This window comes from Gasterosteus aculeatus, chromosome 4, assembly GCF_964276395.1.
Source record: "Gasterosteus aculeatus chromosome 4, fGasAcu3.hap1.1, whole genome shotgun sequence".
NCBI lineage: Eukaryota > Metazoa > Chordata > Actinopteri > Perciformes > Gasterosteidae > Gasterosteus > Gasterosteus aculeatus.
The window spans coordinates 24,579,361-24,601,109 of record NC_135691.1 but is presented as its reverse complement, the minus strand read 5'-3'; the positions used below and the strand labels follow the sequence as shown (position 1 = coordinate 24,601,109).

General features: G+C 44.9%; 2 protein-coding genes across 2 annotated transcripts; one reads left to right on the top strand and one right to left on the bottom strand.

Annotated features, from left to right (window-relative positions):
• Positions 1 to 410: 410 nt before the first annotated feature.
• On the top strand, positions 411 to 1,465 carry LOC144406165 (uncharacterized). Its single transcript, XM_078100949.1, has 2 exons — positions 411 to 463; positions 646 to 1,465. The coding sequence occupies exons 1-2, from the start codon at positions 411 to 413 to the stop codon at positions 1,190 to 1,192; spliced, it is 600 nt and encodes a 199-aa protein (XP_077957075.1). The 3' UTR covers positions 1,193 to 1,465.
• A 6,719-nt stretch (positions 1,466 to 8,184) lies between these two features.
• Positions 8,185 to 16,868, bottom strand: LOC144406222 (uncharacterized). The gene has a single exon (XM_078101458.1). The coding sequence runs from the start codon at positions 9,019 to 9,021 to the stop codon at positions 8,461 to 8,463; it is 561 nt and encodes a 186-aa protein (XP_077957584.1). The 5' UTR covers positions 9,022 to 16,868; the 3' UTR covers positions 8,185 to 8,460.
• Between the last annotated feature and the right edge of the window lie 4,881 nt (positions 16,869 to 21,749).

Here is a 21,749-nt window from a genome sequence, read left to right as displayed (position 1 = left end):
AAAACCCCAATTGTAACTGTTTTAAAGCTCTTGTAAGGAGGGTTGTTAGTACTTATGTATCAGTTGAACACACAAGTATTACTATGCAACATCCGGGTTCAGAAATATCCGGATGGCTCTGACAGTGGTGATGAATGTGAGGATTGTGTGTAACTAAACAATATATACGTGTTAGTGGTTAGCAAAGGTTCTCATGTACTTAGAAGTTAATGATGTGATGTTCTGAATGTTCGTGAATTTACATCACTGGTGTATGTTCTAAGAGTTTGTTCTGTTTACCTTTCCTTTCTTAATTTCGAATTCATTGTTGTTTAGCGTTTTTTCCAATTTCTTAGTTGTCAAAAATGACAAAAAGAGAGGGATGTCGGGGGAGAGTTGAGCTGCATATTGTGAGTGTCTCAAGAACTCGCATGGGGAAATCTTGGGAAACTCGTGACCTGACCGAGTCCACGAAGGTATCCAGGTTTCCAGATGGGGCCTGGACAGATCGTATCCTGTTATTATCTCCTTCTGTCCATTTCTGTCTGTCAATTATGATTAGGTCCCATTAACAGGGGGTCGCGGATGTTCCCAAACGACATCTGTTTACCACTAATCTCCCTTAATTGGGGGACGTGGGGTGAGGGTCTTCCTCGAACCTTCAAGGACTGCCTATTTTCATCTACGTAACATATCAAAAATCAGGAACTTCCTGTCTCAAAGTGATGCAGAATTTTTTTTTCATGCGTTTGTCACTTCCAGACTGGACTACTGTAATTCTCTGTTATCAGGCCGCTGTAAATCTCTTAAGCCTCTCCAGTTGATTCAGAATGCTGCAGCACGTGTATTAACAAGAACTAAGAAAAGGGATCATATCACTCCTGTATTAACTTCTCTGCACTGTCTCCCTGTTAAATCAAGAATAGATTTTAAGGTACTTCTCCTCACCTACAAGGCACTTGCTGGTGAGGCACCGTTGTATCTTAAAGAGCTTGTAACACCTTATTGCCCTTCAAGGCAGCTGCGCTCCATAGATGCTGGGTTACTTGTTGTTCCTATGGTTTTAAAAACTAGGCTGGGGGCCAGAGCCTTCAGTTATCAAGCTCCTCTTTTGTGGAACCAGGTTCCACTTTCAGTCCGGGGGGCAGATTCGGTCAGCTCTTTTAAAGTAAAACTTAAAAAAACTTTCCTCTTTGATTCTGCCTATAGTTAGGGCTGGCTCAGGTTAGCCCGGACCAGCCCTTAGTTAAGCTGCTATAGGCTTAGAATGCCGGGGGAATTCTTAGGACACACTGAGCTCCTCTCTCACGCTCTCGTTCTACCATAATTCACGTTTTATTAATGCACATGACTAATTCAGCTTCTTTCCGGGAGTTTTTTTTCTGTGCTTTCTCCCCTATCAGGTCTCTGTAGATCGTGGTTCCTTCGGGACCCTGGTCCTGACACCTACCGTGGCCATGCTGACGCCTGCTGCTGCCATCATCATCATCATTATTATTTTAGATATTAATCATATTACTGTACTCGTAAACCAACATTACCCTCTCCTTAAGTCTCTGTGCTCTCCCTCCCCACAGGCTTCTGTGGATGGTGGTTCTATCTGATGGTGGTTGCCCCTGCAGTGGTCCTGCTGCGGCCTGGCTTACTACTCACAATTACTTGAATCATTTCTGTCAAAGGAATTGCATGTATTATATATTGATCATTCTGTACACATGGCATCCATTGTAGTCTGTCCATCCTGGGAGTGGGATCCCTCCTCTGACGTTCTCCCTAAGGTTTCTTCCCTTTTTTCTCTCTTGGAAGGGTTTTTTCATTTTTTGGGGAGTTTTTCCTGTGCCGATGGTGGGTTTCGGGACAGAGGATGTTGTATGTGTACAGACTGTAAAGCCCTCTGAGGCAAATTTGTAATTTGAGATTATGGGCTATACAAAAAAAAAAGAAATTGAATTGAATTGAACCTTCAGAGATGGATAAAAGCTCCTGCTCTCCCCCTAGAAACTTTGTCAGATCTTCCTGCTCCTTTTGGGGGAAGGAACGTCTGCCCGTTTTCAGCTGAATTGTAGTCATTTGACTTCTGTCTGTACTTGTGTTGATGATTTCTGTATTCTTATGATTTTTTCTATATCCTAGTTAGTAAAATACTTAATCATAAGCGAGCCTCTGATACTTTTGATTTCTCACAAGGGCTGAATCCACAAATTTCCACCACAAAAAACACGGAGACTCTTGGCAGGTTAGATAACCTGTTGTGTCATCTGTCCAGGTCACAACGCATGGAGTTGGTTGATTTGATTGGTGAATTCCCAACCTTATTTAGTGATGTACCTTCACTAAACTCATCTCATCGAGCATGATATTGCATTGACTGATTCAAAACCCATTTGACAGCGTTTTTTATCGGGTCTCTGTAGACAGACAGCGGGTTTGGATGCAGAGTGCAGATATGTTAGAGAATGGTATTGCGGAGCCGACGATATCTAGCTGGGCTTCGCCGTGAATTTTGGTTGCGAAGCCCAATGGGTTGTTTCGTTTCTGTACGGATTTTCGGAAAATTAACAACGTGACACGACCAGATGCCTTTCAGTTGCCTAGAATGGATGATTGTATTGATCAGGTTAGGTCGGCCAGATTCGTTCGCAAATTTCATTTGTTGAAAGGATATTGGCAAGTCCAGCTTTCAAACAGAGCTCGCGAGATGGGATCATTTATTACTCCATCGGGTCTTTAGTCATATAAAGTTATGCCATTCGGGTTGAGAAATGCACCGGCAACGTTTCAACGCCTCATGAATAGGGTTGTTGGTGACCTTGAGGGCGTGGCCGTTTACTTGGATGATTGTGTGGTTTTCAGTGATACCTGGGACTGTTACATTGCTTGTGTCCGCGCTCTCTTTCAGAGGTTGGTTAACAGTGAATCTCGCAAAATGTGAATTTACTCGTGCAACAGTCACATACCGTGGCCATGTGGTCGGTCAGGGGGAGGTCTGTCCTGTACAGGCGAAGGTTGCTGCTGTGGAGTCTTTCCCTCCTCCTGCTACTAAGAGGGAACTTATGCGCTTCTTGGGGTTAATTGGGTACTATAGAAGTTTCTGCAAAAACCTTTCATCTATGGTCTGTCCGCTGACTGATCTTCTCAAGGACAAGGTCAAGTTTGTCTGGTCCTCCCACTGTCTTGTTGTTGTTGTTGGCAGCTCCTCGCATGGATCGACAGTTCAAACTGCAGGTTGATGCGAGTCATGTTGGAGCAGGTATTGTTGCAGGCTGACGGTGGAGGGGTGGATAGGCCGGTCTGTTTCTTTTCCAACAAGTTTAATAAGCATCAGCTTAATTATTCTGTGATTGAGAAGGACGCATTGGCACATTTTAGTGTGTATGTTGGGTCTGGGGTACCTGTTAGTTTATACAGATCACAACCCACTTACATTTCTTAACTCACTTAAGTGTCCGAACCAAAGGCTTATTAGGTGGTCTTTGCTTTTGCAGTCCTTTGCTCTGGATATCAGGCACATTAAAGATCCAAAAGTATTTTAAGATTTAAATCATGGTATGAGTTAATGTTGAAAAGTTGATTGATGTGCACTTAATTGGTTGTTTAAATGTTGTGTTAATAGTGATTACTTCAGTGTTCTGTTTAAACGTTGAGTGGGGAACTGTTGTTCTTAGTGAGACAACGTAAGGGGGGGGGGGTTGGGTCTACCTAACTGTCGCCCTATAGGTGAGCATGGGTGGGGCAATCTCCTGATGGCTAATGGAGAGCACCTGGGCCTGGTGTCTCCTAAGCTCTATATATGCCATGCCCCTGCCAGTTGAGGGGGGATCCAGAGGAGGCAGACCTGGCCTTTGCTCACTGCTGCAGTCTCCATGCACTTCTGTTGTGTTTAAGTTATTCTCGTCATTCACACGCACCATGTTTCACACATCCACACTGAATTACTGACTTCCCACCACATATATCCAAAAACCATAAGGATCCTGAGTTATAATTTAAGTTCTTCCTGTTAGGGTTATACTTTAATAAAACATGTATTCTTTACTCTCATACACTGTCTCCTGATGTTTGGCATAGTATGTTTGGCATTATCGTCTTCCCCAGTTATAGGTAATCTTGATCTGTGTTTCTGTGAGTCAATAAACCCTGTTATACTTTAAAGAACCGTTTACTTGTGCATTTATATGGTGGTAAAAGTTGACATACATTGCCAGTGCTCAAACTTAAATCCTTCCAACATCTTCACTCTCAAGGAGTGAACATCAATTATGAGACTTGATTTATAGTATTGGTTATTAGTCCCTTGTTACGTCCACAAAGTGAGACAATAACTTTAACAACCAAATTAAACAGTCAAAGTGATTTTCATAAATTAACTGTTTATTAACGGACAACTGAAGATTCACAAATATGGTGGAGGTAGGGACAATATAGTTGTGCCAAATAATCAAAATGAACAAACCAAAACTAGGCCTAACTAAATCCGACTTCTGAAAACAAAACAAGAGGCTGTCTGAGTGCTGTACAAAACATACAGGGGGCGCCGACTGCAGGACACAGGAAGCCGGAATCGCTGGAGCCGCCGGCTGCATGACGCGGGGAGCCTCCGGAGTCACCGGCTGCATGGCGTGGGGTGCCTCCGGAGTCGCCGGCTGCATGGGGCGGAGAGCCTGCGGAGTCGCCGGTCCAACCCCTGCCAGAGCCCACCTCAAGGGCCGGATCCCAGACGGCCCCCAGATACCATGTGGAGGGTGGGAGGGGACCATGGGATGGGGGGGAGGATGCCTTAGTCGGGGAGCGGGGCCCGGCGGAGTTGTTAAATAACGCTTGCACACAAGTTGTGAAACGTTCTTAATAAGTTAAACCAGGGAAATTCCGCTCCATTTTACTGAAGTCCGATTTGGCAGCAATCAAGCTAGTTAGCTGAGCGTGTTTAGCATCATGACCAGGAGGTCAAAAAGTCAGTCAGTCATCTTCAAAGCCACAGCGGAGTCAGTCCCTGCCAGCGTCGTTCCCTTTTGCTCGGTCGAGACAAATTTTTACTCGCTCGAGACGGACTTTTGCTGGCGGATGTTTGATTTACGCGCGCGCTTCAACCTGATTTGCGCTCTCGAATTTTGACAGTGATTTGCGCTGACTGCAGTATTTTATGCGCCTTATTGTGCGGAAAACATGGCACATGAGCTCCGGAGAAAATGGTATACAAAACATACATTGTCGGTTAATACATTTTTAATCGGTTAAATTCTTAAGGTCATTTAATCATCCCTAGTTTATGTTTTGATCAGAGTTGTGATTAAAGGTTTTGGTGGGCCGCAAAAGATTTTCAGATTTCAAAGTGGGCCGCGGCATTCTTGAGTTTGGGAACCGCTGATATAGATGTATTTAAGTTGTTGTTTAAGACTATTAAAGTCCCTTTTTGTTTCTGGAAAACTCTGCGTCTGCGTCCTACCTTTACCCCACGTACCTTCCTGACAATAATCATTCTGTCAAAATTTTGTGAGAATGGGACACCGCGTCTGGGAGGAGAAATATCTTTCGCAAAATAGGAGAAAATCTAGTTAGGTGCATTTGCATACCATGATTGACTTTTCTTGTATAAGAGCACCTGTGTGCATTGTTGAAACTGGGCAAAAATCTTCCTAGGGGGCGCTAGAGAGCCATTTTTTCATACCCAAATGCGCAATACCCAAAATATATTTTTAATTTTTCGTACTTCTGATGCACGCAGTTTTTGAATATGACAAAGCCCATAAAAGTGCGATTGAATTGGCGAAATAATAATATTTCGAAACACAAAAGGCCTCGCCCGACTTTCAGTCGACTCAGGCCTTAATAATGCCTTGAAATAAAGTAGGTTTCTTCACTAGTCGTAGCGAGGACCCTAATAATAATTCCTTGAAATACAATAGGTTCCTCCACGACTAGTTCTAGCGAAGACCCTAATGACTGCATAATTACAATGTCATTCCCAAAGAATTATACCTGTGGTATCTCCCTGCAGCATACATTCTCAGGCTGTGTTGCCATTTTCTCACACTTCTCACTCGAAAACACCTCTATCACAAAAGCGCTTTAAAAAAGAAATCACATTGCATGTAAGTGTATTTGAATGGTGTCTTGCTACTACAGAGTAATGCAAGAATTACAACGATTTAATTTAATCAATGGAGGAAAAAAACATAACGTTGTGTCCTATACCTTCTGCTTAGTCAATTACTGTTAACATTTTACAGATGGGGTTTCCTGTTATTTGCGTTTAGAAGAAAACCTTTCACAAATAGTAACTTAATAAAAACACTTTTTACATACTCATACATGGACACTATTTACGTACTTGAGTCACTAGCATTTCGATGGTCTCGACACCGACCGTATGACCTTAGCCAATTTACAAAGAAAAAAACAAACAAATGTCAAATTGGTTACTTACCATTCAGAAAGGTCCTGTTAAACCCTAAAACTCAAACTTATTCAGGAGCCTCTTCTTGTTCAGGGTCTGACTGTCTGGCAAGTGCGTATCTTTGTCTACAGTAGCCATATTACTTAAACTAATTAACTCGCTCACATAACTCACATAAGGGCGGCACGGTGGTGCGGTGGTTAGCACTGTCGCCTCACAGCAAGAAGGTCCTGGGTTCGATTCCGCCCAGTGGCCTTTCTGTGTGGAGTCTGCATGTTCTCCCCGTGTCTGCGTGGGTTCTCTCCGGGTTCTCCGGCTTCCTCCCACAGTCCAAAGACATGCTCTGGGGATCAGGTTAATTGGGGACTTTAAATTGCCCGTAGATGTGAGTGTGAATGGTTGTGTGTCTCTGTGTTGCCCTGCGATTGGCTGGCGACCAATCCAGGGTGTACCCTGTCTATCGCCCGAAGTTGGCTGGGATGGACTCCAGCCCCCCCGCGACCCTGTGTGCAGGATAAGCGGTTTGACAATGGATGGATGGACATAACTCACATAGCTCAAATAGACGGAAGGGAAAGAGGGTAGGGAGGATGGGTTAGCTGGCCGTTGTGCACAGAACTGTTTTGGGGGGGCTGAAAGGGGTGCCGTTAAGAATGATCCTTGTGATAATTTGACCAAAGTGTTTTAGACCTTTCATTCAGACTCCAAAAAAACACATCAACTTGTGGTAAAAGGACATAATATGTCCCCTGTGTTAGCAAACCTGGATGATCAGCAACTTCGTGATGTTCAACTCAGGTAACACAGAAGCTATTCTACCATACACAGAGCACCTTTGAAGTCAATTATCTAGTAATAGAGTTTCTCTAGATAGCATTGCTCTGGTATCCAGCAGCATAATAAAGAATTAGTTATCTTTGCATTAACATTATTAGCATTCCGAGACGCAACTGCTACCCCAGGGTAAACCAGATGTTCCTGTTCCAATGTGGAGGTTGCAGGACAAAAGATATAGCATGTGTACCAATGTAAAACCCTCTGAGTCTAATTTATCATGTTGGGCTATACAAAATACATTTAATTGATTTTAATAAGCCAACCATGGCATCATTCTCTCCCATTATCTCTGCCTCACACACACACTGCTGAGAAGTGCAGTCTCGACCACTGAGTTTAAACAACCAGTTTCTGTTATTTGTCTCTTTTTATGTCCTTTATTTCCTCCGATATATATCCTACAGCTGAATCTTTTAGCTCCAACAACATAGTCCTCAAGCATGGTTTCATTTCCCACTAAACAGATACCATCAGAGAGAGCAGACAGCTTGGTTTTTTGGCATCTCACACACATTGTAGCTACCCAGTAGGTAGAAAGATGTGGTAGGACAAAAAACAGTTTACAATGGAGGTAATATGATTCAAAATACTAGATAGACCTGCCAGTCGTGTGTGTGGGAGATAAAACAATGACCATTGCAGGGAGAATATAGGGCAGGGTACAATTCATTCTATTAGACATGTAACCCCTCAAACCAATCCTGTGAATAAAGATACAAAAGTAGTTGAGAGTGACAACATTTATATGCCACTTGATGAGACACAATATAAGGAGCAGATCTAATATGGATTTCAGTTACAGTAATAATGTTACTATATTTATGCTTTAAGTACAGTAATTTTCCGCTGGCTGATGTGTACAGAATGAACAATGTAAAAGATGTACAATACATTCAATTCCTATAACAGAAATGATTCAAACTAGAAAATCCATTTCAGGAATCAGGAAACATTTATACCTATAATATGTCAAACATACAAGGAATTTGTCTTGGCGGTTAGTGCGCGACAGTAGACAGACAAGACAACAGTGCACAAGTAATAAAATAAAGTGGGATGAAATGCTAATGCAATGGGTTAGTAGAATAAGGCTAAGGCTATGGGTTAGTATAAAACAAGGGAATAAAGTTAAACAAAAAAATATTAAGCATAAAGTGCACTAACAAACAAGTAACAGACAAAGTGATGAATTGCAGTTAAAGTGGCATGTGCAGTATGAGGGGGAGTGACCGGTGGAGTGTTATAGTCAGTCAGTGGGGGACCGGGCTCTGTTGATGAGCCCGACTGCCGACGGGAAGAAACTGTTCGTGTGGCGGGAGGTCGTAGTCCTGATGGACCTCAGCCTCCTGCCAGATGGAAGGGGCACAAACAGTTTTTGTCCGGGGTGGGAGGGGGTCGGCCGCGATTTTTTTAGCTCGCTTCAGAGACCTGGAAGCGAACAAGTCCTGCAGGGACGGCAGATTGCAGCCGATCACCCTCTCTGCAGAGCGGATGACACGCTGCAGCCTGCCCTTGTCCTTGGCTGTGGCTGCAGCGTACCAGACGGTGATGGAGGAGCAGAGGATGGACTCGATGATGGCCGTGTAGAAGTGGACCATCATCGTCTTTGGCAGGTTGAGTTTCTTCAGCTGCCTCAGGAAGAACAACCTCTGCTGAGCCTTCTTGGTGATGGAGCTGATGTTCAGCTCCCACTTGAGGTCCTGGGTGATGATGGAGCCCAGGAAACGGAAGGAGTCCACAATAGTGACGGGGGAGTCACACAGGGTGATGGGGGAGGGTGGGGCTCTGTTCCGCCGGAAATCCACAACCATCTCCACTGTCTTTAGAGCGTTGAGCTCCAGGTTGTTCTGGCTGCACCACGACACCAGATGGTCAGACTCCCACCTGTAGGCGGACTCGTCCCCACCAGAGATTAGTCCAATGAGGGTGGTGTCATCCGCAAACTTCAGGAGCTTGACGGACTGGTGGCTGGAGGTGCAGCTGTTGGTGTACAGGGAGAAGAGCAGAGGGGAGAGAACGCAGCCTTGGGGGGAACCGGTGCTGATGGTCCGAGAGGCTGAGACATGTTTCCCCAGCTTCACGTGCTGCTTCCTGTCAGACAGGAAGTCTGTGATCCACTTGCAGGTGGAGTCGGGCACGTGCAGCTGGGAGAGTTTGTCCTGCAGCAGAGACGGGATGATAGTGTTGAAAGCAGAGCTGAAGTCTGTGGTGGAAATTTGTGGATTTAGCCCATGTGAGAAATCAAAAGTATCTTGAGCTTGCTTTGTGATTAAGTATTTATTACTAACTAGAATATAGAAAAATGATAAAGAATACAGAGATCATCAGCACAAGCCGTAAGCACAGACAGAAGTCAAATGACTACAATTCAGCTGAAAAGGGGCAGAAAGTTCCTTCTCCCAAAAGGAGCAGGAAGATCTGACCAAGTTTCTATGGGGGACGAGGAGCTTTTATACATCTCTGAAGGTTCGAGGAATGCTAACCAGATGTTGTTTCGGAAACCTCCACGACCCTCTTAGTGGGACCAAATCAATCATTTTGACAGACAGGAAAACAGAGGAGAAAGGTAAATAGAAGAACATGATATGGTCTGTCCAAGTCACATATGGATTTCATCGTAGACTAGGTCAGGTCACGAGTTTCCCAAGAAAGGTCACATACAAGTTCTTGAGACTCTCACAACATGCACCTCAACAAATTCTCCCCCGACATCCCTCTCTTTTTGTCATTCTTTGACAACTAAGAAATCAGGAAAACGTTAAACGATCAATTCAAAATCAAGAATGAAAGATTAAACATACAAAATCGTAGAACATACATCATTAACTCAAAGTACATGAGAACATTTACTTAAACCACCCACACATAAAATATCGTCCAGTTACACACAATATTCACATTCGTTGTCCCTGTCAAGGCTATCCAGATATGGTGGAGTCCATTTCTGAACTAGACGTTGCGTAGTAATACTCATGTGTTCAACTGATACATAAGTACTGACAACCTTCCTTACAAAGAGCTTTAAAACAGTTACAATTAGTGTTATAATAATTACAGACAAAATGATGCCCCCTAGTTAGCAGTTTCTAGAAGAGAGAAGTTCCCCGTGATCCAACTCGTGCCTGTATTTCCCCAAAAGGATTCCATCCGTGGTCCTCATGCAGCTCCTTAATGCCTTGTTCTGTGTCTGCCACCACATCATAAACTGATGATGTTGCATCAGAGATGTAAGTGCAGCTTTCAGTGTTAATTACCTTGCATACACCGCCTTGTGAGGCCAAAATGAGGTCCAGAACACTTCTATTTTGAAATACCATGTGTTTGATGTCATTTACTTCCTTTTGCATTTTCGGAAAGTGCTTTTGAAGTCTTATTCATGTGTCTTTCCAGTACTGTTGAGAGTGCCATTATTTTCCTCCTGGCTCCTGTAGGTGCCATACGATGGTATTAGTATGCTCAAAATCCTTGAACCTTAGGTGGAATGGAGCAAGTTCCTCGGAGTCAGCCTGTCTAATTAGGGGTACAAGGTATGCTGAAAAGCATTTCCCAGTATCTGACTTTTTATGAAGGCTCCCTATGACTGGAACACAGCTATAAGCAATGTTGCCACAAACTAAATAAACCTGCTCCGGTAAAGCGAGATCTTTGGAATTAGTGGTAAAGCTGATAATATCATAACTACAGTCACTCGTACCTAGATGAAATCCATCCAGAGCACAGAAGTTAATACAGCAGCTGACGTTGGTTAAGGGATGGACCGGAATGGGAGGTGCTGGTTTGGTACAATCTCTACTCTGAGGTCTAGTTGGGATTAAGGTTTACTCAATTATGTCTACTCCAGGTTGAGTGTGTGACTTTAAAATCATTTGCCCAGGAAATGCCCTGTATGCCCATCTCCAATCGAATAGATGCTGTATTTGGTATGAGAGTACATGCGGGGTTTTTTAACACCTTACTGTCCGGTGTGCAATTGGTCTCCCTGAGAGTCATTTGCACTTGATATCGTAACCCCTGTTAGACATATCTTTTGTAATAGGTTAATCTAAGCAACATCACTTGATTAATACTGTCTATTTTCACGATTGAACCGCTAAACTGCAAAACGTACAACCTTCCACCCTCATAGGCAACTGTCCTTTTCGCTGTTGTCGCCGTTTGCGGTGGAGGAGTGTAACAGTCTACATCATTACTCACAAATCGATGGGATAGCTCAGGCCACCCCATGACATCCCAGTCGGCTTCCGTGAATGGAACAGGAACCAGCATAGGTGCTCTAGATGAAGTGGGCGTATGCTGACATATCCAACAATTAGACATTCCTTTCGTTAGCAAGGTCATTCACAATAGTCAACGCAATATTGTCATGCTCGTACGGTGGTGTACGGGTTGGAAGTTCTCTTGACTGTAGGCTTACTTTGCACGCATACTGCCAATCTAGCAGAGTGAAGTGGGCTGTCTCCGTCGTACAGTCTGCAAGTTGAGCGCACCAGAACGGGTATTCCCAACTTGTGTCATATTTAGGACTTAGAGTCACTGTGCAAGTGTCGTTTGTCTGACACTGATTCCTAAAGTCCTCTGAGTTCAGGACTGACCAGTGACCTAAGTGCGGCGTGCTCAGCCGTAACATGTAAGCTTTGCAACCCTCTTTTCCACACCCCCCCCTTTTGGACATTTGAAAGAGATCAACCATTGCCTCCAAGTTGCTTTAGTGGGGGGCTGTTCTGGCCTGCGGGAGGTCATGGCCTGTGGTTTAACGGCCTCGTAAATTATTTCAGGTGGTACTGTTTTAGGCTGACTGTCTCACTGACACGATCGTGGTTTACTGCACCAGAATGGTGGATCTGCTAAATCAAATGTTCCGTGCACCCACACAGTACATACTATATCTCTTCTTACCCCGGGAACACACACAACTTCAATTACGTGGCTTTCTATTTTAACCTATGCATCATGTTCGATTGTGTAGAGCAAACACTCGTCTCGTCGCATTGTTGTCGCAATGCTGGACAGTGGAAGCTAATTTTCCCTTCCTGAAATTCTCTATTGGAGAGGTGGAGAAGACTGGAATCCATGATGTTCACATAAGGAGGTTGTAGTTCATTGATCGTGAGGGTAATCAGCACAAATGTGGCCAGCGTCAGTGATATGCACATGTTCATTCTCAGGCTCCAACCATGCTTCCTAAGTGTCCTTTGGCGCTGGAGATCTGTCTTTTATTGCTTTTCTCCGGGTGGCTGCCGTCCTTGCTGTCTCTGCCGTCTCTGCCATCTCTACCGGGCTCGTTGGTGTCTTGGAACACTGCAGTGGGGGAGGGCTCTCCCCCCTGCAACCCCTTAACCGGAACCAGATGGAGGTGCTCCTTCGTCTCCTGGATCCGGGATGCGTTTGCAGTGGCTGGCGTGGACCCACGTCGCTTTCCCTTCCACCTTAACTGCCGTCTCCGTGGTCAGGAGTACTTGGAAGGGCCCTGTGTAGCGCCTCTGCTTCCAGTGCTTTCTCCGGTGATCCTTAATGAGGACCCAGTCTCTTGGTTTTAGGTGGTGCTGGACTGCAGTAGCCGGGGATGGAAGTACCGCTTTTACCTGCCCATGCAGTGCTGAGAGTGAGGGGGAGAGGTTAGCACAATATATCAGCATGCTCATTTATAGCAGTGCACATTCCCCCTTTGCCCACGTGATCTCTTCCATGAGACAGCTTAGCATAAATGTGGAAGAGAGCATGTGGCAAACAAGGCCCACTGTCTGGCCCTGTCCAGATTCCGCCCTCAAGAATGGCACCAGATCGTTTCCACAGGGAATGCTCCTGTGCACCGGCAAGAGACTGAAGTGTGGGAAGATCGGCATAAGGACTGGGATCGGTCGGTGTGGAAAGCATTTGAGTGAAGGGGAAAAGGAAGCCCTGTGAGGCTGCCTTCTTTGCCGCTGCATCCGCTCCCCTGTTTCCTGGCCGCCGCCTGTTTCGGGTGAGCGAGAAGCAGAGCCGTCCACAAACAGCTCAAGATGCATTGGGAAGAGCTGTGTCCAACAGATCAGGCCTTGGTATGCATGTCTGCCGCAAGACTTCGACACAATCATGAGGCTCTCCATCATCTGCAGTTAGAAGAAGTGTAGCTGGGTTAAGGACATCGCATCGTTTGACAATTACGTTAGGCAGTTCCAACAATGTCGTATGACACCTGAACCATCTCTGAGCAGAGAGGTGAGAAATCTTCTGGGCATGTAAGATATGGGAGACAGCATGTGGGACCATAAGTGTCACATCACAGTAGCCCATAATGTCACATGATGCTAAAATCTCTCTCTCGGCTGCTGCCACTGCTCGCAAACAGAGAGGAAGACCCGAAGCAACAGGGTCAAGTTTTGAGGAGAAGTAGGCAACAGGCCTAAGTTCCCCTCCATGAAGATGACACAAACTGATGTCATGTAACAGTCCTTCTGGTCTATGAACTGAGTCTGCGGTAAGTCGGGTCTCGGTAGGCCCAAAGTCGGGGCCTGTGATAAGGAAGTCTTTAAGTCCTGAAAAGCCTTTTCAGCTTCAGTAGTCCAAGTCAGTTTGTCATGCGCGCTGAGGCCTTTACCGTGGACCATGAACGAGAGAGGTGCCTCTCTTTCTGAATAAATAGGGATCCACTGTCTACAGTATGAAGTCATCCCCAAAAAACTCATCATTCGTTTTTTTTGTTGGTTTTTTGTTTTTGGTACCGATTGAATTGCCCCAATACGTTTGGGAGAGAGGGATTTTGCCCTCAGCTGTGATCACATGTCCCAGATAAGGCACTTGTTCTAGAGCAAATTTAAGTTTTTCGTAGGCAAGCCTTATTTCCGTTCTCTGCCAAATCTTTAAGTAGCGAAATTGTATCAATTTTACAAGCCTCCTTTGATGGGCTGCAAATCATCATATCAGCCACATAATTTAGATGGGCCGACCCTGCAGGGAGTTATAAATTATGTAGATGTTCCTAAGCGCTTCTGTGGAATACACCTGACTTCTGTGGTAACCCACTGGACATCCTATCCATTTATAGCCGCGCCCAAAAAAGAAAAAAAAACAAACAAACAAACCAACTTATGTCTTCTTGTTTGGGAGGCTATACAAGTCTGCGTGTTGTGTGTATTCCTCAATGAGCTCTACTGTTCTGTGTACACTTACTCGTGTGATCAACGTAGTGCGATCTACATTACCACTAGCGCTATACTCTTCATGAGGATCCTCTGCACCCGGTCTGAACTTTAGGCCGAGACGCTGTTGCAACCATGGACCAAGATCCTGTATCCCAGTGAGATGGTTTAGCCAATGAAACATAGAGTAGAATCAAGAAACACCTTTTTTTTTCCTTTGGGAAGGAGAGAGAGATACAGACACTGCAGCAGCCTCCTCTGACCAATACACATACTTCAACCATAATCTCTCTTTCTCCAACTTTTGGTCATGCCATACGTCCACATACCTTCTATCTCGCCCTGTGCTTACATGGGATGTGCAATGTAATGTTCATGCATGTAATATTCTACTGTGTGTGTACGTGCAATTTGTACACGGTCATGAGTAATTTATGCTTCAAGGTATGCTAGTAGTTTTCATCCATATACATACAGGAGGGTTTTTGGACTGTAGTTGAACATCTAAAATAATTGCAATTTAGTCTTTTTTTTTTTCTTTTTTTTTTTGTAAATGCCATCTGATGTTGAGCTCAAACACAATGCCAAATACTCTTGAGTCAACTGCAAGCGTTACCGGATGGCAAGAAATCATCAATGTCAATTATGGGAAGTTCTAAATATAAAAATTAGTTAGTTACTCGACCTGTAATCTAAGATGTGTGTGTGTGTGTGTGTGTGTTAGCTATTTGTTTCGTTTATGAGCTTGTGTAGGGTGTGTTACTTTCTCATCGTGGTGGGGTGATCCGTCTCTGGGGTCCGCCCCTCCCTCTGCCTCCCTCAGTCAGACGCGTGATGTGTCTCATCCTCATGTGTTCAGGACACTCTGCTCGCCAATGTCCTTGCTGTCCACAGTTGTAACACACGTTTGGATCATAATTCCTGTAAGTCCGATCTGATCTGCCCCTGCCACGAGCTCTTCCATAACCTCTTCCTCTTCCACGTTGGTCTTGGGCAAATTGTTGGCACTGCAAGCACGTAAACATTGAAAGTTTGCTTGTGCTGCTTCCTGCTGAGGAGACTGCGAGCTCATGAAGGCTGGAGCTGGAGTAGCAGTGAGGGAAGGGGGGGAGTCCAGATCCGTGTCCACCAATCTCCTCAGGAACTCATAAAAACAAGGATAAAGTGTTTTTGGGTTAGAAGGGGTACACATTTCAAAACTTTTTGTAGGATCTTCAGTCTTTAATGAATTAAATGCTACCAACCTCTGTCTCTCCCTTCTCTCCGACTCATACTTCCACATCTTGAAAGCTTCCCAATCTGCCTTAAATACCACATTCTTTTTCTGCTTTCTTCCCGACAGGCCTGCATGCTGAGCTGCATCGTTCTTCTCCTTTTCCCTCAGTTGCAATTCCAACTGTTCCAATTGATTCTCACAAAAACTCCCCTTTAAAGGGAACCCCAATTCAACCCATTTTTGTATTTGATTCAAACTGCCAGGATAACGCTCTGACATAAATTTACACAATGGTGGCAGGATATTAGTCTCATGGTTTTCACCCGTCTCCCCTTTACTCTGAACACTACTCATTTAGATATCCGTATCTGTACACAAGGAGTGTACGCGCCTATAAAGGTGCGCACAAACGGAGAAATACCACACGTATAACTAAGGCAAGTCAGTTGACCGTTGCTTTCTCTGGCCACTCAGTCTACTGCATTTATCCAAAGTTGGCCTGTGAATTTTCAGGAGACACAGGATATGCAACTCGAGAAAATACTACAGGTGACCCAGACACGTCTGCCTACAACACGCTCGTTGTGAGATAGGCCTAAAACCATTTTGTCATGACTCTGTCTGCCCTAAAATAATTTTGATCTCTCACCGCGTGTTCTTCGTTTCTTTTCTTGAACTGGATGGATCGGTAATCCGGGTCTCGTCGCGACGGCAGCTTCTCACCCTCAGGGAGGAATCACCTATACTATATGGCCTCCTGTCCGTCCGTCAGAGTCCAGATCACGCGTCCATCCCATCCTCGTCGCCAAGTTTGTGGTGGAAATTTGTGGATTTAGCCCATGTGAGAAATCAAAAGTATCTTGAGCTTGCTTTGTGATTAAGTATTTATTACTAACTAGAATATAAAAAAATGATAAAGAATACAGAGATCATCAGCACAAGCCGTAAGCACAGACAGAAGTCAAATGACTACAATTCAGCTGAAAAGGGGCAGAAAGTTCCTTCTCCCAAAAGGAGCAGGAAGATCTGACCAAGTTTCTATGGGGGACGAGGAGCTTTTATACATCTCTGAAGGTTCGAGGAATGCTAACCAGATGTTGTTTCGGAAACCTCCACGACCCTCTTAGTGGGACCAAATCAATCATTTTGACAGACAGGAAAACAGAGGAGAAAGGTAAATAGAAGAACATGATATGGTCTGTCCAAGTCACATATGGATTTCATCGTAGACTAGGTCAGGTCACGAGTTTCCCAAGAAAGGTCACATACAAGTTCTTGAGACTCTCACAACATGCACCTCAACAAATTCTCCCCCGACAAAGTCCACAAACAGGATCCTGGCGTAGGTTCCTGGGGAGTCCAGATGCTGGAGGATGTAGTGGAGGGCCATGTTGACAGCATCGTCCACAGACCTGTTGGCTCTGTAGGCGAACTGCAGGGGGTCCAGGAGGGGGTCGGTGAGGGACTTCAGGTGGGTCAGGACTAGCCGTTCAAAAGACTTCATGACTACAGAGGTCAGGGCGACGGGCCTGTAGTCAGTGAGTCCTGTGACCCTGGGCTTCTTGGGGACAGGGATGATGGTGGAGGCCTTGAAGCAGGCTGGTACGTGGCATGTCTCCAGGGAGGTGTTGAAGATGTCAGTGAACACCGGAGACAGCTGGTCAGCACAATGCTTCAGAAATTCAATGAGCCCGACTGCCGATGTGCCGATGGACCTCAGCCTCCTGCCAGATGGGAGAGGCACAAACAATTTTCGTCTGGGGTGAGCGGGGTCGGCTACAATCTTCTTAGCTTGCTTCAGGTCTTAGAAGCGAACAAGTCCTGGAGGGATGGCAGATTGGAGCCGATCACCCTCTCCGCAGAGCGGATGACACGTTCCAGCCTGCCCTTGTCCTTGGTTATGGCTGCAGCGTACCAGACGGTGATGGAGGAGCAGAGGATGGACTCGATGGCCGTGTAAAAGTGCACCATCATAATCTTTGGCAGGTTGAATTTCTTCAGCTGCCTCAGGAAGAACAACCTCTGCTGAGCCTTCTTGGTGATGGAGCTGATGTTCAGATCCCACTTGAGGTCCTGGGTGATGATGGAGCCCATGAAACGGAAGGAATCCACAGTGGTGAAGGGGGAGTCACACAGGATGATGGGACTCTGTTCTTCCTGAAATCCACAACCATCTCCACTGTTTTTAAAGCGTTGAGCTCCAGGTTGTTCTGGCTGCACCACGACACCAAATGGTCAGTAGGCAGACGCATCCCCACCAGAGATCAGTCCAATGAGGGAGGTGTCATCTGCAAACTTCAGGAGCTTGACTGAAGGTGCAGCTGTTGGTGTACAGGGAGAAGAGCAGAGGAGAAAGAACACAGCCTTGGGGGGAACCGGTGCTGATGGTCCGGCTGAGACAAAATTCCCCAGCTTCACGTGCTGCTTCCTATCCGACAAGAAGTCTGTGATCCACTTGCAGGTGGAGTCGGGCACGTGTAGCGGAGAGAGTTTGTCCTGCAGCAGAGACAGGATGATGGTGTTGAAAGCAGAGCTGAAGTCCACAAACAGGATTCTGGCGTAGGTTCCTGGGTAGTCCAGATGCTGGAGGATGTAGTGGAGGGCCATGTTGACAGCATCATCTACAGACCTGTTGGCTCTGTAGGCGAACTGCAGGGGGTCCAGGAGGGAGTCAGTGAGGGTCTTCAGGTGGGACAGGACTAGCAGTTCAAAAGACTTCAAGCCCGTCAGGGTAGTCATTGAGTCCTGTGATCCTGGGCCTCTTGGGAACAGGGATGATGGTGGAGGCCTTGAAGCAGGCTGGTACGTGGCATGTATCCAAGGAGGTGTTGAAGATGTCATTGAACTTCGCAGAGTCCAGGCCAGCTGCCTTACGGGGGTTTTGTCGAGAGCCAGTTAATGTCTTGGTTCCAGAATAGAGAGGGTCGTTGCTGGTGGTGGCTTGTAGTTTGTGAGGTGTTTAAGGCCTCTCTGGAGAATCGCTGGTAAGCTCATTGGAACAAAGAGACAAACTGACACAGAACAAGCCGTTGGCACAGACTAAATACACAGGAGAACGAGACACAGGTGGAAACAATAAGGGTGGGGCTTGCAATCACAGAAGGCAGCGGCACACAGGGAGGAGGTGTCTGAAACAAGAGGGAAGGGTGAGTGACAGAAACACAACAGAAAACAACACGTGACCTAATGCCCCAGTCTGGGTGTTACATCAGGTAATCAGTGCCTTTCTGCGCCCACTATACCACAAATTGAGCATTTGAACGCGCAATGGAACTCCTTTCTCCTCTTTCTATTATGGATCAGCCATAGTCAAAACGGCAAAAACAAAAATTCAGTGATAAAAAATGGTACTGATGCCAGTAATTGTAATGTAGTGAGGAGTTTTACTTCTGAAGAAAAGTTTTTTTTCTTCAAATTCAACAATATTCTAGCTGTTTAAACAATACTGTAAATATAAATATTTGGGGCGACTGTGGGTGAGTGGGGAGCACGGCCGTCCTCCAATGAGAGGGTTGTCGGTTCGATCCCAGGCCCGGCTAACCCGCATGCTGTTGTGTCCTTGGGCAAGACACTTAACCTAACATTGCTCCTGTAGCTGCGACTACAGTGTGTGAATGGTAGTTACTGATGGTAGGTGTCACTGTGTATGGTTCTCCTGTCATCAGTGTATGGATGGGTGTGAATGGGTGAATGATGTCATGTAGTGTTAAAGCGCTTTGAGTGGTCAGAAGACTAGAAAAGCGCTATACAAGTACAGACCATTTACCATAAAGACTTAGCATAAATTTATGCTCATTGGGCAGGAACTAAAGATATGTAACATGCATTGACGCTCCTTGTTTGTCTGCCTTATTTTTATTGACGTCATGATAGCGGCAGGTGCAACACTGCATTAGACTGCATTAGGCACGAAAGCATATAGTTTTTCTACCGTGTGTTACAATATATTATTTATATGTTTAGTTAACGCTTTTCTGCGTAAAATAAAGAAAAAAAGCCGAAAAGGATCAAATGATCTCCTGTCATTCATTCACGTAAGGAAAAGATCACGTGTCTGCAGTTTACAGCGTAATGACAAACAACTCCCACAAGACAGCCTTAAAACATAAGAAGGCTCTCGCAAGAATATCTTATTACTCATTAATAGAGAAAAATAAAAACAACTCCAGGTTTCTTTTCAGCACTGTAGCCAGACAGACACAGCTCTGTCGAGCAGTGTATTCTTTTGGACCTCAGTAGTAACGACTTCTTCAATGATAAGATTGACTATCAAAGAGACACTGCCGTCAACCAGTGTCGACCTGTCCTTGGATGTAGGAACCTTGGATGCAGCAGTGGGCCCTGATACCTACTTGGATGCCTTCTCTTCCATCAACATTGATCAACTGACCTTCAAAGTCTAAATCTTCTACTTTGCTCTTGGATCTGATTCAGACTAAGCTGCATAGGGAAGTTTTTCCTTTTAATTAGCACGTTTTTACTGGATATTATGAATCTGTCTTTGTTGACAGGAGATGTACCACAGTCCTTTAAGGTAGCTGTAATTAAACTTCTTAAGAAACCTACTCTAACTCTAGAGGTGTTGGCTAACTACAGACTTCTCTAATTGTCCCTTCCTCTCCAAGATCCTTGAGTAATCTGAGTGCAGACACTAGAACATTTGATTGGTATTAAAAGGAACTGCACTGAGCTAGTTTGAATCTTATTTACCGGATCGATCCCAGCTTGTGCTTGTAAACGGCGAAAGACCACCAATGTTGGTCAAGAGTTCCACAAGGTTCTGTGCTTGGTCCAATTTTATTTACCCTGTATATGCTTTCTTTGGGCAACGTTATCAGAAAACACCACATAAACTTTCATTGTATGCAGGCGATACTCAACTGTGTCGATCAAGAGACCGACTAGCTTGTTAGACTTCAAGAATGTCTTGCAGGTCATCCAAGTTTTGATGTCTCCAACTTCCTGATGCTAAACAATAAAAAACGAAGTTATCTTGATAGGCCCAGAGCGCCTTCAAAGTCAGCGGTCACGAGATACATTTTCTATGGAATTGTTCTGGTCTCCAGCAGCACCGTCAAGAATCTTTGAGTATCCTTCAACTCTCATATAAAGAAGACTTCAAGGACTGCCTTTGCCCGTCTTATCTTAAAGAGCTTGTAACACTGTATTGTCCTAAGAGGCCGCTGCGCTCCATAGATGCTGGTTCACTTGTTCCTAGAGTTTTAAAAAGTAGGATGGGAGCCACATCCTTCAGTTATCAAGCTCTTCTTGAGTGGAACCAGCTTCCACTTTCAGTCCGGGGGGCAGATTCGGTCTACACTTTTAAGATAAAGCTTAAAACTTTCCTCTTTGATATCGTTTATGGCTAGTCCGGACCAGAACCTTAGGTCAAGCTGCTATAGGCTTAAACTGCCGGAGGAGTTCTTAGGACACACCAAGCTCCTCTCACGCTTTTCTTTTTTGTGCTTGATCAAAGTTCCGTCTGGAACCTGAAATTTGTTAATTGCAATTTTGTGCTATATAAAATGAATCGAATCTCTCACCCAACCTGGAAAAGGATATAGCCGGTACGCTCTATTAGTGTACAAGGCCCGAGTGCCATATTCAGAATTTTCTTATCAAGTTTACGTCTTAAAACGGACAAAGTAATTGTGGGAGATTGTAGTATTCATACATACATACGTGTTTGTCGATAACGATAGCCTGAGTACTGCATTTACGTCATGTGTATAGAATTCTACTTCTTGTTTTAATCACACCCTAGTTCTGCTGTATTGTTTTGGAATTGAAAATTTTTCACAGAAATGTAGCTTAAGGGGTTCAGAAATGAAGACTCCCTCTACGACACGGGTAATTTGTTCGTTCCCCAGTCGGTCTTCCGGTATCAGTTGATATTGGTGGCGTCCATGTTTAAATAACCAACCAACCAGATGCAGCATGGTGTCTCTAAACCAATCATACAGTTGCTGTCACACTTTTAAAGGGGTTCTTTCCCTTGTCAGGTGTCATTTCAGCTCGAAACCAGGTGCAAATTATTTGGCTCTTCTGACTGACCGGAAACCAAGACTGGAGCCGGGTGCCGCAGGAGCACTCAGATGACGACATGCAGAAGCTTTCCAGCAGACAAAGCATTCTGGCTCAAGATATTGTATTCAGATAACATTCTGAGAAAGCATAATTCTGAAGTTATTGAGGTTTCAGTTTT

What these genes read in the sequence shown, in the direction of transcription:
- LOC144406165 (XM_078100949.1), top strand. Translation starts at nt 411, where the DNA reads ATGGGGAAATCTTGGGAAACTCGTGACCTGACCGAGTCCACGAAGGTA. An exon ending in GAGTCCACGAAGGTATCCAG is followed by an intron (nt 464 to 645) that starts GTTTCCAGATGG and finishes CGAACCTTCAAG; the next exon opens with GACTGCCTATTTTCATCTAC.
- LOC144406222 (XM_078101458.1), bottom strand. Translation starts at nt 9,021, where the DNA reads ATGGTTGTGGATTTCCGGCGGAACAGAGCCCCACCCTCCCCCATCACC.